Source organism: Nicotiana attenuata, unplaced genomic scaffold (genome assembly GCF_001879085.1).
Source record: "Nicotiana attenuata strain UT unplaced genomic scaffold, NIATTr2, whole genome shotgun sequence".
Lineage (NCBI taxonomy): Eukaryota > Viridiplantae > Streptophyta > Magnoliopsida > Solanales > Solanaceae > Nicotiana > Nicotiana attenuata.
In genome coordinates, this window is record NW_017670313.1 from 585722 (window position 1) to 601303 (window position 15582).

At 33.6% G+C, this 15582-nt stretch overlaps 2 protein-coding genes across 2 annotated transcripts; both read right to left on the minus strand.

The window, feature by feature from the left end:
- Positions 1–221: 221 nt before the first annotated feature.
- LOC109237678 (cytochrome b561 and DOMON domain-containing protein At3g07570-like) lies at positions 222–4472 on the minus strand. The gene is made up of 5 exons (XM_019404007.1): positions 4154–4472; positions 3611–3796; positions 2809–3025; positions 996–1279; positions 222–605 (listed from the first exon to the last, which is right to left on the minus strand). The coding sequence occupies exons 1-5, from the start codon at positions 4343–4345 to the stop codon at positions 375–377; spliced, it is 1110 nt and encodes a 369-aa protein (XP_019259552.1). The 5' UTR covers positions 4346–4472; the 3' UTR covers positions 222–374.
- A 2345-nt stretch (positions 4473–6817) lies between these two features.
- LOC109237679 lies at positions 6818–15203 on the minus strand. Its single transcript, XM_019404008.1, has 7 exons — positions 14733–15203; positions 13344–13443; positions 11987–12049; positions 11002–11116; positions 8718–8800; positions 7681–7742; positions 6818–7225 (listed from the first exon to the last, which is right to left on the minus strand). The coding sequence occupies exons 1-7, from the start codon at positions 14933–14935 to the stop codon at positions 7120–7122; spliced, it is 732 nt and encodes a 243-aa protein (XP_019259553.1). The 5' UTR covers positions 14936–15203; the 3' UTR covers positions 6818–7119.
- Positions 15204–15582: the final 379 nt, after the last annotated feature.

Genomic DNA, 15582 nt, shown 5'->3' on the forward strand with positions numbered 1-15582 from the left:
CAAAAAGGTTTTAATATCTTTTGAGTCAAACACTATGAAACACAATAGTAGAATTATCAACAATCATTAAACTTCCTTAGAGCTTCGGAACTCACGGAAAAGCTCTTATAAAATAAGTGAAATACATGCAATTAATAATTTAATATAACAATATAACATTAATATACGTTTTCTTTAGATTCTCATAAATCGGATATGATTCTCTATAATTGAGAAAAAAGTAACAAAGTACATCGATCGTGTAAATATTGAATATATAAAACTTAAATTCTTAAAAATGGGTTGTTGGTTTTATGTAATGTAGTGCAGAGAAAATACAAAAGAAAATCATCAAAAAGAAGAAAAATAAACAAAAATATTCATGGCATAAATTTCTATTTTCTCTTCCACATCCTGATCTCAAACATAGCAGCAGTGATGAGAAATATAACCAAAACAACAGCAAAACCAGCTTTCCAAGAACTTCCTGCATTCCCTAAATGGATTCCATAGAAAACATTTACTGTGGCCAACATTATTAAAACTCTGCCCGTGATGTAATGGTACCAATTCCAATATTTTCTTACTTTTGATGATTTCTCTGGTCTAGCCAAAAGTGCAATAACCTACATAATAAAAGAAGCAACCAAAATGAATACCAATTAAAGATTTAAGTTATCGCAAGGAATTTAAGTTACGGTATCAAAGTAATTTAACATGTTATAGTAAGTCGTTTGCTTCATGTTATAGTAAGTTGTCTGCTTTTAGTTGACTTTAGAGTGAATAGGGGGATCAAATGGGCGGACTGGGCCAATTTTGTGTGCGTCAAAATGAGTTGAATCAATAAATGAGCGGGCTATTGACCCGACCAAAAATGAGTTGAATAACCAGCCCAACCTTGAGCGACTGGGGGGTTATTTGGGCTTGGGCTGAATTTGACAGCCCTAATAGTGAGGGTCAGTATATAGAAGTTTAAGTATTTCACTAAAATATAGTATAGTATAAAAGTGACAAACCTGCAAACAACCAAGAACAAGAATGAAGATGCCAATGCCTTTGTGTCTATTGACATTGTTCTGAAGACGATTATTGAGAACGAGCCCAGTGGTAACACCAGCAAATCCGAGGATGAACCCTAATGATTGAATGGTGGTGTGAGCATAAAACCAGATTGGATCATATTGTCTCAAGTATCTGGCAACCATGACTCCAATTGGCATGAAAATAGCCCAGCCAAACATGTTTAACAGTCCATGGCTTCTCCTTAGATTTGCATAAGGTGTACTTTTTTCACTTTGACCTGTTTTGCAATGGCACAAGCAGAGGCGGATTCAGAATTTGAAGTTTATTGGTTCCTACGATTACTTTAAGTAAATTTACAATAATAACTAGATTCACTGTCAAATATTTATAGATATTTAGTGTAATTTTTAACACATATATATTGTTTTGGTAAAAGTTATTGGGTTCACGTGAACCCGCATTTCAAACGTTAGATCCGCCCGTGAGCACAAGCACACAAAATATCAAGAATATCTTCAATTGACATACTTTAGACTATTTTATTAAACATGTTGACTTTTTATCTGAAATTGGTAAAAAAAACATAAATTAACAGATCTAGCGGGTGAAAATGATAGGAGAACATGGTGCAAAACTCAATAGAGACAAAAACGCTAGATAATTTCTTCTCATTTTTTTAAAATTTGATAGACGGAATTATTTGATACTTGTGCTGGTTTAAGATAGCAAATACCTGATAAAATATATATAGTCAAAGTACAAACAAATTGATACGGACGCCGCCACGTATCCGTTATATCTTAAACTAGTATTAATGATATAGGCAGAATTCAACTAAGATAGTATTGTTTTTTCTTTTTTGGTATCAATAAGAACATTACATTGTTAGGGAAATCATGTGAATTTGGACATTTAAAACAAGTTGGATTACTGCTACATAATGTATTGTGGGTGATATGGACATTTCTCCTTTCCAAATTAAGATTTGCTTTGTATTAAAGAAATTAAAATACAATTTTAGTTTAGTAGTGAGATCTCAACTAATTTTTTGGTTTCAAGAAATACTTGATTGAATGATATTATATATGTAAGTTGCAAGCGTTGGCAAATACTAATATAAAAGCAATTAGCTATTTATTACCATTTTGCTTTAGAAAACCTAACGAACATCATTGGCCCAATTTCCAATTCAATGGCGTAAAAACTACTAAAAGCTACGTATGTTTAGTTTAATAATACTTTATTTATATTTTATAGTATAAAGTAGTTGATACATTCGTGGTGCGTAGCGACTATCTTCTTACTCTTTGACAATATTATGGTTGCCTTCATTAGAAGTTGCCATACGTGGAACCCACCCACCATAAGGTTGGATGTAATTTGTCATATCCAATTTATCTGAATTCAATATTTTTAACGTAATACATAAATTTATATATAAAAATTTATTAAATTTTAAGAAAATTCGTAATAGACCTGAAATACCAGCTAACACTAACCAACTTATGAAGGTGTGGCTTTTAAATTTTTCACAAGTTTTAAATATGGAATTACATATCAAATATTGGAAGAAGAACTAACCACTTATGGATATATCAATCCCTTCTAAATTAATATAGTTGAATTTATTTCGGTTATTTTTATATTTAATACGAATTTTCTTAAAATCTGAAAATTTACCGCATAATATTACTTGTGTGGTTATTTTCAGTGGGGAAACCAAGTTAAAATTCTAGAATATTTTCGCACTTTCTCTTTTTAAATTTTCTCAACTCTTTTCTGATTTTAAACAAATTTTTCACTGACCTGAATTGTAATTCAAGGAAGTAGAGATATGATCCTGGTGTTCTGTCAGTCGGAAATCGGCGGCGGACGGCAGCATTCCCGTCGGTCCTACGGAGTAGATGAGCCGATTGCTGGGCATATCAGTATTCAACTGAAAAGCCATATAAATTCTGGAATCCTCAGCTACGACGGAGGATGTAAAGTTGACTAGCTGGAGGTTGCCCTTATCCGGCAAAACCTGCTCGGAAAATTTTATTTTCCTATTAAAATTGATCAAATTTTACTAGTAATAATAAAAGTAACATAGACAAATTCAGGATCTAGACTTTATTAATTCAATAGGAAAGTTACCTTATTATATGTATATATTTTAAATTTTCTGGAGGGATTAAAATTCTCTCTCTATTATATGAAATACTTATCTCAATTTTAATTTACCATCCATTATACTTCTCGTCATTCATATCATAGTAGTTAGTAAATCGTCTCATATTTGCCTTTGACTTTAGCAGAGCTTTAATAGGTACTTTGTGAATTCTACATAACAAAATTCAAAATACTTCAAGGAAAAAGTTCAAATTGGAGTTCCATTATAATCGAGGACAAATAGGAGACGATTTGCATGAATGAAATTTTGAATTCATATACTTGAAGCATATGTTTGACCCTTTTCCCTTATATAAGCACGTCTTAAATCTTTTTTTGCATATATATATATATAATTTGAATCGAAATTATCGATTCAATTGAACTCACAAAACCCGTCATAAATCTGTTTATTAATAAATTAAGTAAATAAGGATGAGTGAGATAGGAAATGAACCTCATCTGGCGATTGTCCGCCGAGGAAATACTTCTTCATAGTGGCAGTTCCGTCATTACTGACCCACCCAACAACTGCAGTGGAGCCAACCATTTTACCATTTTTGGAAAATCCCATGGCTATGTATGCATTTGTGTTTGGTGCTGAGAGGACAAAGCTCCATACATTTGTATCTGTTCTCATGTACTTTAAAAAAACAAAAAATAGAAGCAGAATGAAAGAGATTAATGTTAATGAACTGATGGAAAGCTCGATGCAGAAGCCATCTCAGGATCACATAGGACCGAAAGGGCCGTATCCAAGGGGTGTGATGGAAACAGCCTATACTGATACAAGTATGAGTGGCTGATTCCACGATTCTGACCCATCCCGGGATCACATAGGATCGGAAGAAGGGCCGCATCCCTAGGGGCGTGATGCAGACAGCCTATCAGGGGCTGATTCCACGATTCGGGCCCTAGACTTATAGGTCACATGAAGACAACATGAATGTTCCTAGGCTCCCCTTCAAAATGCAAGGAGAAGGGAATTTATAGTAATTACTCTGAGGATATAGCCTTGTTGATCCCATACTGAAAGACAATGGAAAGAAGTTGTCTCGAACAGAAGTTCGCCTTTGAGGTTGAGATTGGAGTTGCATGAATCTGTGCTGCCTTGAGAATTTACTGTCAAATTTTGGAAACTGAATATTTGGAATATCAAGAAGAAGGCAGAGAATTTGAAAGATGTCTTCATCTTTCAATATTTTTGCAAAATTATTTCAATATTGTTAAACGAGGAAGCAATTGAAGAGGTGGGGAAATGATTGTAATGGGTGGAAGAAGTAGTGGCCTAGTTGTTTCTTGGTTATAATAATGTGCATGTTAGAGGGAAGTTGTTTGAGTATAATATTGGTAAACTAAAAATATGGTATGGTTGGTGTCTGTGTTAAAAAAATAGATGGTCCAAAAATGGGAATTGTAATTTGTTGATGTCAAAGTGTAAAAATATTTGTACTACTGTATTAATCCAATAATACAGATTAATATTGAGGTTATAATATTATTCCCTTTTTTAGTAACCCGTCAAACTTGTCCAAGTTTAAAAGGATTGAGTTACGTATAGTATGTTGACATGACTTAACCAATTGAATGTGAAATGACTCATCAAACTATTTCATCAAAACCAATCAAATAGAATAAACTAAGTGGGCGTATGGACATAAGAATTGTAAAATTCCAAAAAAAGTAATTTTTTTTTTCAAATTGAAAATTAGAGTTGTGTTTGGACAAGAATACAATTTGAAGTTGTTTTTGAATTTTTGGAAAATTTGAAGTGAAAATTTTGGAAAATAGTTTTTTTAGAGTTTTTCAAATTCCGAAAAATTTCGAAATTCAACTTCAAGTAAAATTTGAAATTTTCATGGAATACTGATTCCGCAAAATTTTTTTTTTTAAAAAAAGAATCGTTTTAATGGTCAAACGGCTAAGTACCAACAGGTAATGCAATGTGATTCCAAATATACAAAATAAAATTTGGAGTTCAAGAATTATTCATATTTGAAAGAACTTCAGCAAATAATTTAAGAAAAATACATTAATTTTTCCAAAAAGACAAAAAAAAAAAAAAAAAAAAAAAATAATTGATCACAATTAGGCTTCAGCCATAACTCATTTTAACTCAAACAAACTTTGAACATGTTGGATCATAATCTGTTTATTGATTCAACCTGTTTAAATTTAATCCAACCCGTCCAGTTGATATTTCTCATTATATATTCAACTTCAACCTAATTTATATTTCAAACTAATTAGTTTATTGATATTGACAAACATGATGTCTACGATTGAGGTCGAAGTATTATACAAAGAGGGCAATTAAAAAATGGGGCCCTCCCATGTTCTATATATTAAACAAAATGGAATCATTAGGTGATACTCCTACCATAGGAACGTTGATGTAAAGATTAGTATATCGTGGCTGGTCGTTACGGCCTATATTGGGGTTATAATTTATTTGAAAGTTAAAAAATAGTTAAATAGTTACCAATTTATTTGAAAGTGCAGAATTTTTTAATCAACAGAATATTTTAGCTTTCCCTTTTTATTGGTATTTAAATTGGAATAATGATAGAGGTGTTATATTCTTATCTCAGTGATCATGGATTTTTTTTTCTTCAAATAAAAGTGCAAGTGACAAATATGGTCTGTCCGTGATTTCTCATATATCTGAAATTTTAGGATCCCATTTTTCACAACCAAAATGAGAATAACATTTCTGCATTTATGAAATTTTCCTCCCATTTTGCAAGAACCTCTTATTTCTCTTCTTCTTTCAAGTTGGTTAGACACATAGGCCGATTCATGTTTTGAACTCTATGCATTCAGCCTTTAAGCTATTGAATTGTATTTTTAAATTTATGGGTTCCAATCTACTAGTATTTGTTAGAATTTTAGTATATTTTTGCACAAATTTATGTTCTCCATCAAAAATACTAAGTTAAAGACAATTGCATTAACACAACACTTCATCTGCCCTCGGTTAGACATTAATCAAGATAACAAAACCTGAGGAGACAAATAGGCATTAAGCATAGATAAAGTTTGATGCACTGAAATTCTTTCAGTTCTTTTTTCTTTTGGAAGGGCAAAATTTGCATTCTTGATCAACATTGAGCCATAAATGGTACAAAATTTGTAACCAGTAACCACCTATATTCGTGTTCTCCGTTTAATCACAAGCATAGATAACAAGCAGCTCGAAGAAACAAACAAGCAAAGGGAGTTTGTGCGCAACTAGGAGTTGCAAACGGGCGGGTCGAGTCAGATATAATTCGAATCGAAAACGAGCAATGAAATAACAGATAAATTATCCGACCCGACTCATATTTAATACGGATAAAAAACGGGTTAACCGGTGGATAATATAGGTAACCATATTATCCATGACTTCTTGCATATGATCACTTTTGGGAGGTTCTTAGTCTCCCTAACTTGAGGAACCCCCAATCTGAGGTTTTACAAATGTAAAACTTAGACCCATTGGTTACCCATTGGTTATCCATTTTCTAAATGGATAATATGATTCTTATCCATATTTGACCCGTTTTTAAAAAGTTCATTATCCAACCCATTTTTTAGTGGATAATATGGATGGTTAATTGTTTTCTTTTAACCATTTTGCCACCCATGTGCGCAACTGCGAATTAATTATCATTGGAAGCAAGTGAGAGTCACTAACCAACTTTCATGAACCAAAACGTTCTATTTAACTTCCATGAATGAAATTATTTACATAAAAAACAACCCCTTCCTACACTTAACTATATTCACATGCTAAACCAGCTAATTCCTAGTTTTATTCCAATAAAGATAAAAAGAAAAACAAAGTGCAAGCGAACTCTCACCTGTAAAAGCAACAAAGCCAGTTTATTTATGCTTTCTAAGCAATCTAAAGGGTCTCAGTTTCAGGAAATTCGTGAGAAACATCTCCCAGAAAGCCCGAGAAGAAGAAAACCAGGACCTCATGAGCTATTTTGGCAACAGTTGTCGCTGAAGCATTGAGTTTGCGAGCTCATCATTTAGCTTTACAGGGAGTGGAGGCATCTGCCTCATTATCTCTGGCGCGTCATTCAAGCTGCAAAAGAGTAGTTATCAGCATGCAGGGAAGCCGCAAGCAAGTTGAGAGAGGTCAAGAAATTATGCACCTTGTTGAGCAAATAATACAAATAGAAAATTTGATACACAAACCCTTTAAATGTTCCAAGATTTAGAAGAACTATTGGGGTTAACTTTTACATCTTTCCTCTCTTCTCGATAGGCAGTTAGTCTTTCTTTCTTTACCAAAATTGTCGATCAATCTATCTTCCTTATTTGCAATATATGCTTGACAAGAAACTTCTACACTTATTGGAAGGAAGTAGATGCGCAAAATCATCACATAGTAAAAGTACGTAGTCTTGAAAATGGAGAAGAGGTTCACTCATGATAAAAGCATGGAAATGACATTCACTCATGATTAAAAAAAATGAAACTGACACAAAAACAAATACATGCACAAAGATAGAGAGTGGAAGGATAAATCCGTCATACTCATTTAAGATGGAGAGGATATTGTTTCGAGCTTGGCAGAAAAGGTTGATGTTTTCCTGGATCTGCATGGTAACAGAAGAGAAAAGCATGAAGAAGAACATAAATACCACCAATCACAGAAGAGGGATAATGCTTTACGTTGCGGATTGTCAAGCAAGATCAAAATCTATCACAAGTAACTTTATTACGAATAGTATAGCAGACTCGACACCGGGCAGTAGGCACAGCATGCAAGAATTGCAAGATGCTGTTACCTGGATGAGTGCACTGAAAAAAAGGATCTTGCAAGCATAGAATATCATGACGCAGCAGCATAACAGAAAAGAAGTCCTGAAAGTTTCTCTATTTTTTAAATTAGAAACTATTTCTGAATTTTCCTTCAAAAGAAAGATCAACCCCTATAACTGATTCTCATGCCTGAACGCTTACTGGGTTTGCAGAAGTTAAAACTCTAAGGTGCAAGAATTGCATTTTATCATATATAGAAATGCCTCCATGAGTAGAATAAAAGAAAAAGAATCACGTGCCTCCTTCGAAATTGAACCTTGTCACTGTAGGGAACAAGAAGAGGATCAGGATATCTTTTTCCTCTCACTCCCACTAGAGGCAAAATTTTAGCTACTTTCTCTTCATATCAGGCAATGAAGACTTAAATCTACCCCCTTAACCTTCATACGAGCAATGTAATGAATATTCCTTTCGTTCTTTTATCAGTAAAGATAGAATTTCATTAACTAGGAACCTGCACCGAGAAAGTGCTCAAATATACAGCTAAAGTCTAAGAGACAGTCTCCCACTATTCCTGAAGGAAGCTAATAAAATCAAATGCAGTCTGCATGATCTGTATATTAAGATTTACACCAGTAAAGGAGCTGATAAACAAAAGAGACACATATTCTCCTTTTTCAAAAACCTATTACAAGTGTAAGCAGTAGATCACCCATATGGTTTACCTAATAGAGTATACACTGAGTGTCACAGCTCACAAATAAAAGGATGGCAGGGGGTAATGGAATATAACAAAACCATTAACTGACCTTAAAAATAGCAAAGTTAGCAGAAATTTGATCCAAGGCCTGAGCATTTTGCTCAAGCAGCTGTCCAGCGGGACCACCAATGGCTGCAAAGTACACGATTTACATGTGTCGGATATGACCAAAATAAAATAAGAAAGAAAAGGACCTAAATAACAAACATAATATTTCACATTGCATATCATGGACAGAATAACAGGAGAATGTAATGCATATTCATTGAATTGTTATTCTATCTACAAAATGCAACAAAACATTCTGAGTTGGTTGTAAGTGCATTGGTAAAAAGAGCATTCCTCTACAAAACCATGAGATAAGACTACAGGATTAATTGGAGCAGATACAAAAATTGAAGATCCAAGGGTTCAAATAATTGCTAACAATTTTTTTTTTGTTAACAATGATAGAGCACGTCGAGCAGAGTTCATATTACCCACCTTAGCTATTGAATGGTACAAATAAAACTCGAAGGTCAGCATGAAAGGCAAGAATATCATCCAGCATATAGCTCAAGTCACAAACACTCATCTACAAGTTAATTGTCCAATTAGGAAATAAAAGATTTTTATACTCCTTTTCTATTAGTTATCAGATAAGAGTGATATGTTCTTTAATATCCCCAATAGCAGGGGCGGATCTACCTTAACCCAAGCTGTGTCATGTGACAACGGAAAATTTTACTAAATAAGTAAAAATAATAAAAATCAAACAGGAGAAACGAAGATAAATTTAATAAAAGTGACACCGCTTCACAACAACAGATGTGTAGCACAGCTGGTCAGGCATCTTCAATTTCCTTTAAGATGTCTCTAGTTCGAATCTCGGTAGCTTCTTTGAGCCTCATTTTTGTTTTAGATTCTTTGAGCCTCATCTAGAAATTTAAAAAAAAAAAAAAGTGGAGGTTTGAACCATTGACCTCTTAACTCTTAAGCAATAACATTAAGCTAAACCAATAGATCGAGAGTAACATTTGCTAGCTTTAAGCAACAATAAATTATTTGACTTGTATTATAAGTTGTTCGGCTATTTTTCCCCGTTCTTCTTTATCGGTATTAAAATTGATTAAGAATAATTTGCATAATCGAATGAATGTTGAGTTTTNATATATATATATATATATATATATATATATATATATATATATATATATATATATATATATAAAGTATTTAGTATTATTTCTAATGAGGTTATATTGAATATATTTAAAAAAATAAAAATTCATATTTAGTAAGATGCTTGAGTTGTGCTCTATAAATAATTTGAATTATATTTTTTTAATATGTTGTTATAGTTATTTATTATTTGTTTACTATTTAAAATCGTGCCACCGCTTATGAAAAATCCTATGTACGCCACTGCCCAATAGATTAGCTTTTAGAAAGTACTAAGTAACATTCATAATCGTATCATTTCCAACATCATAAAATCCGATTGATAACAGGTTAACTTTTCAAAACACCACAAGAAACCCAAAAAAAAGAAGTTAGAAGCACAAAAAAAAATCCAAACCAAATCCATTGTCCTATAGTTTCACTAGATTTAGAAAATCCACTAAGTTGCTAGAGACTAGAGAGTTGGTTGTAGCTGTGACCAATATCCGGAAAATAAAAATGGGCGATCTCACTCACAAAAACTCATTGAAACTTTTAACATCACGCAAGCTGTTTAATCCATGTGAAAACAAAAGGGTACCTTTTATATGAAGTTATGAACTACATTTATATGCATAATAGTTCTAGTGAATAATCTGCCAAACTTGAAGTGACTAGTGTTGGTTTATGAAAATAGTACATCTCCTGATCTACCAGACAAAATGTTCGCACTTTCTTTGGGGAACACTGGAAAGGTGATGACCTAGCTTAGCTTCATATTTTCGCATTTCAACTAGTCTAGCATTGACCCTTTCGTTCACATGTTGTTCTATTATGGAATGAAAGAAACCAAAGACATTTTGAAGGCGTCTAAAATTGAAGTAAACTTTACCTACAAAAAACAACTAAAATTGAAGTAATCTCTCAGTAAATGTGATTATGTCAGTTATCAGAACCTCTCAGTGATGCAGTTATGACCATCAAGAGGAGATTATATGTTTACCATCTCTATTCATTTCATCTTTCCTAATATCTATACCTTCCTCTAACATGTCATTCCAGGCAGGACTGTGAGACTCTAGAGTGCAAAAATAAAAGCAGAGACAGCTCTAAAAAGCAAAGTCCTAGTTAAAAAATCAGCTTCCAAGTTTCAGTTGATTTTTAAAAACAGAATCAGAGGCATAAGGACCAACCTTGGTAGGAAATTCCATCATCACTGTCCATTGACATAACAGCTTGAGCATAGGAAGGACCATTTGTGCGATTCGCAACATGAGTAGATTTTGGCATAGAATCCGTAATTTTTTCCTAAAACCAAAGATCAATGGTATCATGGTAAAGAACAAATTATTCAAAAACCATTGCAATGTACAGCATAGCTGTCATCATTGAGACTGCAGGTAAATCATTTGTTTCCTTTTTTTCTCTTTTTGGTATAAGTAAGGCAACTGCAAACAAATCTTTGTTTCAGTGGTTTGAAAAGGAGTAGATTACACAAGATAATCATCCAAGAGTAAAAAAGGCAACCATACATATGCAGTAATTGAAAGATATCAGCGGCATACACCTGATGGGATTTAGCTAAATGGGTGAGTAAACTAAAACAGCATAAGACTTACGCAGTCTCTGAAAAGCTAGTCAGCAATATAGCAAAGCCTCCTTGTTGGGTCTTTATATACTCAATGAAGGCTTAACTTGGGTAACAGCCCAGAATCATCATCAGTAAACAAACACGTAATGCGTGCATATGTTGTTATAGTTGCTCTTTTTGGGTAAGCACATCAGCCTTATTGTTTATGTCATATGCATGTACAGTTCTCTGTTTCCAAGGTTTCAATCACATCAAAGTTTTTCAAAAGACATGGATCTCACATCAGAAAAAGAAATTATATTGAGAAATCTGAAGAAAGAATAATGACAAAAAATAAGATCAATGAACTCTTCATAATAAAATCAAAATGGCTACATATGGATGTTTTCAACCAGCAACCCGACGTGCCTCATTTAGAACCTCACTAGCAGCAGCATTGTCCAATGGGAAAAATGGCTATGTATGGATGAATATTGTAACAAAGAACATTCATTCCACAAACGGAAACTTGCTAAATGAAAACACCCTTTTTCCTAAGTATCTTTATAAAAGGGCCCAGAACCAGGTGCTTCAATTAGATAACACACCTTTTTGTCTTTATTTTTCCTCGAAACTTGATCGTCTTTTCTTCTCTTCCCATTTTCCTTTTTCTGCTTCAATAAAGAGATAAATGGAAAAGGCAAGTTAAACATAGTTATTATGCATAACTGAAAAGAAAGAAAAAAAACTGATTTAGCTCCAACCAAGCATTGTAAAGTCTTCCTTCTTCTCAAACCAAACTTTAGTAAGAATACAGTATAGATTAATTTTCCACACTTGTCCCCACACAGCACCTTGTTCTTCATGGAGTTTACAGTTAAACTAGAAGCCAAAACCTTTTTGGAGAGGTTAAAGCAACCCCATTCAGGGGATGGCAAGACCGTTGAACAAAAAAGGGATATCCATTTCTCTTTTTTTAATTATTATTAAGTTGACTTAATTAATTAATTTACAACTAAGTAAATTTACTGACAAATTGTGCTGGGATCTATACAGTGTCATGACTTCCTTCTACTACAAGGGATCAATATAGACCAGATGAGTTACAAAATGATCTACATTCCCATCTAACACCAAAAAGCCAAAAAATTTAAGCATCTCTATTTATGCAATCAATTCCACAACCAGAATTGCTTTAAGACCATCCAGAATTGCTTTATCTCCATTGACCATATTATACATAGCTGGATGGTGTCCCATGTTGCCTTGAGATGCTTGTTTATCATCTTTTGATTGCTCCAACTACTGATTGCAGCGTTAATTGCGGAAATATCACCCAATTAATGCCAAAAAAGAGGTTGGTAAACAGTACCAAATTAGGCAGGACATTCTACGACGCAAAAACTGTTTGGAATCTTCCAATGCATCAGCACACAACAAGCATCTAGTATAGATATTTATTCCCCTTCTCCATAGATTTGCTTGAGGTGAGTCGTCCAGCCATCTGTCCTGCCACATGTTGATGTTCTTCGAATCATCAACTTTCAAATTGAGTAGATTCTGAAATTCTTACCATAGATTGCCAATGTTTTTCCAGACACACCAAAAACACAAATTGTGCAAAAATGGTCATGGCCTCCACTAATTATCTAGTAAACCTTAAGAAAATAATATCTCAATCTTGGACATTCTCAAGTTCAAGATCTTCTAGATACCTAGACTTGACTAGCACCCTAAGTATGTATAATAATAACATCCTCCAGACCAATCTCTTACCAAATCCTACTTTTTCTGTTTACATCCTCAAGGAGCAGGTCAGAAAGACTTCCAATTCAACTAATCTCAACATTTCAATTATGGAGAGGCTAACAAGTATGCTTTGAATGTTAAAATTGCCTGTGACAACAGCTGATTGACAAATATGCGAATAGATAGTTAAAACTAATATCGAATCGTACGACTTACACTCATCCATCTACATCTCAACGCTATATCTCGTACACACTTGCCCTTTAACTGCATAGCAATTTTAGCATAACGATGTATTGGTTTGTCAGTTGCGTATCTGCAAAAATAGCATTGCACTGTTCATTTTAAGCAAAATATCCATCTATCAAACCAAACTAAGCAAATCCAAAGTACACATGCAGCAAATAGAATCAAACAGTGAGTAGTCAGAAAATGACCAGAAAAGTTGTATTGCGCAGAAATGCATAATTCAGTTAAGCATAACAACTAGGGCATTCACATCCGCAATAAGCCTTTCATGAATATCATGAAAAACACGATGAACAAAGCAAAGGACTAATATCTGCTCATCTACGTTACAGCTTTAAAACAAGGTTTCTCATGCAATCTTGTTATTCTTCACCCTTTACTTACACTTACTCTAAATGGTAAACACTATCAGAATAAATTCCAAGCGTGATTCTGGGAAATTGATGATTATTGTTCTCATCATATGTACCTGCCTTTTCAGGCAGATGCCACTATCAATGGGTATGATGAAAAGGAAAACAACAAGGACCTTGCATGATCTACCTTTAGTCAAGACTAACATCCTTTTATTTCAAGGAAATTAACGAAAAAAAACCCATTATTTTTAAGTAATTTATCATATATCTTCTTCTCAAAAAAAGTAAGTTATCATATATCTATGCTATCAAAATGATACATCTCCTAAATAAACATCAAAAGAAGTTTGCTTTACCCTCTTATCGTTCGTCCCTTCCCGGCCTTCCAGAGTAAAAATAAGCAACAATTCTCATTTTTTTGAGTATTTCTTGGTCAAGCATAAAATTACTTAAAACATAAGGCTAATGAATATTATGGACCATTGCTTAGTCAACAACCTTTTACTAACAAGTGCCAAGTTTTTGGTAATATTGACTAGCGTGGACCTGACTCCTGGTTTTAGAACACAAAACAAACATCTTTCCATCATTAAGTTTCTTAGATGAACAGGAGCTTAATTAAATAATTAGACATCAAACGAGAAAAGGACTATACTGACATAACTCAGAACCAGAGGCGGATATAGCATGTCTACTACAGGTTCAACTGAACCCACCATTTTCGACGTGGAGCATACATATCTATGTAAAAATTACTAAATCAACAAATATTAAATTTTGAACCAATAATTTCAAATTTTCCATAGGTTGTTATAAAATTTTAAAGGTTGAACCATCAAGTATAAATCTAGGATCCCTCATAACTGTTAGCAATATTCTAGTTTTACAAGCAATATTTCACAGATTTGAATCAGCTTAAATACCAATAATCCGAAGATTACATAAAATACACAGCTTATCAAATACAATCACGTGCACAAGAGACAGTACTGAAACATACTTGGCGAGCAATTCTTCTAGGAGAGATTGTTCGTCGGGAGTCCATTCAACGGAAAGGCCTCTACTGTGAATGAGCTCCCCCTGATTAGGTCCAATCACAGAGTTATCAGGAACCGAAACGCCGTTATTAGTTGTGCCGTTCGCATTATTCGTCCCTTCTTGACCGCCACTATTACCCGCCGCCGGATTCGCACTTGCCGCCATAAAAATTCACTACTTCAAATCCGAGAAAATAAACCGCTCTGCCTTCTATTAGCAAAATTACCTCTGAGAAACGACGCAATTTGTATATATAGAGCAATTTAGAAGTGTTTTAGTGCTAAATTTGCTGAGAAAAACGAGTTAGTTAGATGCGCGAGGGAATGGAAGGTGAAAAAGAGAGAAAATCTGCGGGAAAGTGTTTAAAGGATTGGGTGTGGGTGCTAATCTTTAAGCAAATACTTAAACGTGATTAGACTACTCTAATGACATGTATGGCTTAGCTCTTTGAGATTATCCACTTTGTACTTTAATATTAACGAGATTTTTCGCAAATAACCGGACAGAGTTTATTTTTTCTAGCTCTTATACATATATTATATCTTGAGGAAATTGATAATGTTTTCAGTCGTGGAAACAAACTCTTGTAGAAATACAGTATGAGGCTGCATATGATATATCCTTGTGATCCTTCTCTAGACCCCGTGTATAACGGTAACTTAGTGCATCGGACTGCCTTTTTAGTATACACTAGTTTTAATGTACCATGTACCAATGTACCCAAACTTTTAAAACTCACGTAAATAATATTAAAAGATATAGTTGAGTTATAAAATAGAATCTAAGAAAATAAATCGTAAATTTATGAAAAT

Coding starts and splice junctions, on each gene's coding strand:
- LOC109237678 (XM_019404007.1), bottom strand. CDS start 4,345: ATGAAGACATCTTTCAAATTCTCTGCCTTCTTCTTGATATTCCAAATA. Junction 3,797..4,153: donor AACAAGGCTATATCCTCAGA/GTAATTACTATA, acceptor GTTTTTTTAAAG/TACATGAGAACAGATACAAA. Junction 1,280..2,808: donor TTCCTTGAATTACAATTCAG/GTCAGTGAAAAA, acceptor ATTGCAAAACAG/GTCAAAGTGAAAAAAGTACA.
- LOC109237679 (XM_019404008.1), bottom strand. CDS start 14,935: ATGGCGGCAAGTGCGAATCCGGCGGCGGGTAATAGTGGCGGTCAAGAA. Junction 7,743..8,717: donor CTAACTTTGCTATTTTTAAG/GTCAGTTAATGG, acceptor GTTACCATGCAG/ATCCAGGAAAACATCAACCT. Junction 7,226..7,680: donor ATCCTCTCCATCTTAAATGA/GTATGACGGATT, acceptor ACTCTTTTGCAG/CTTGAATGACGCGCCAGAGA.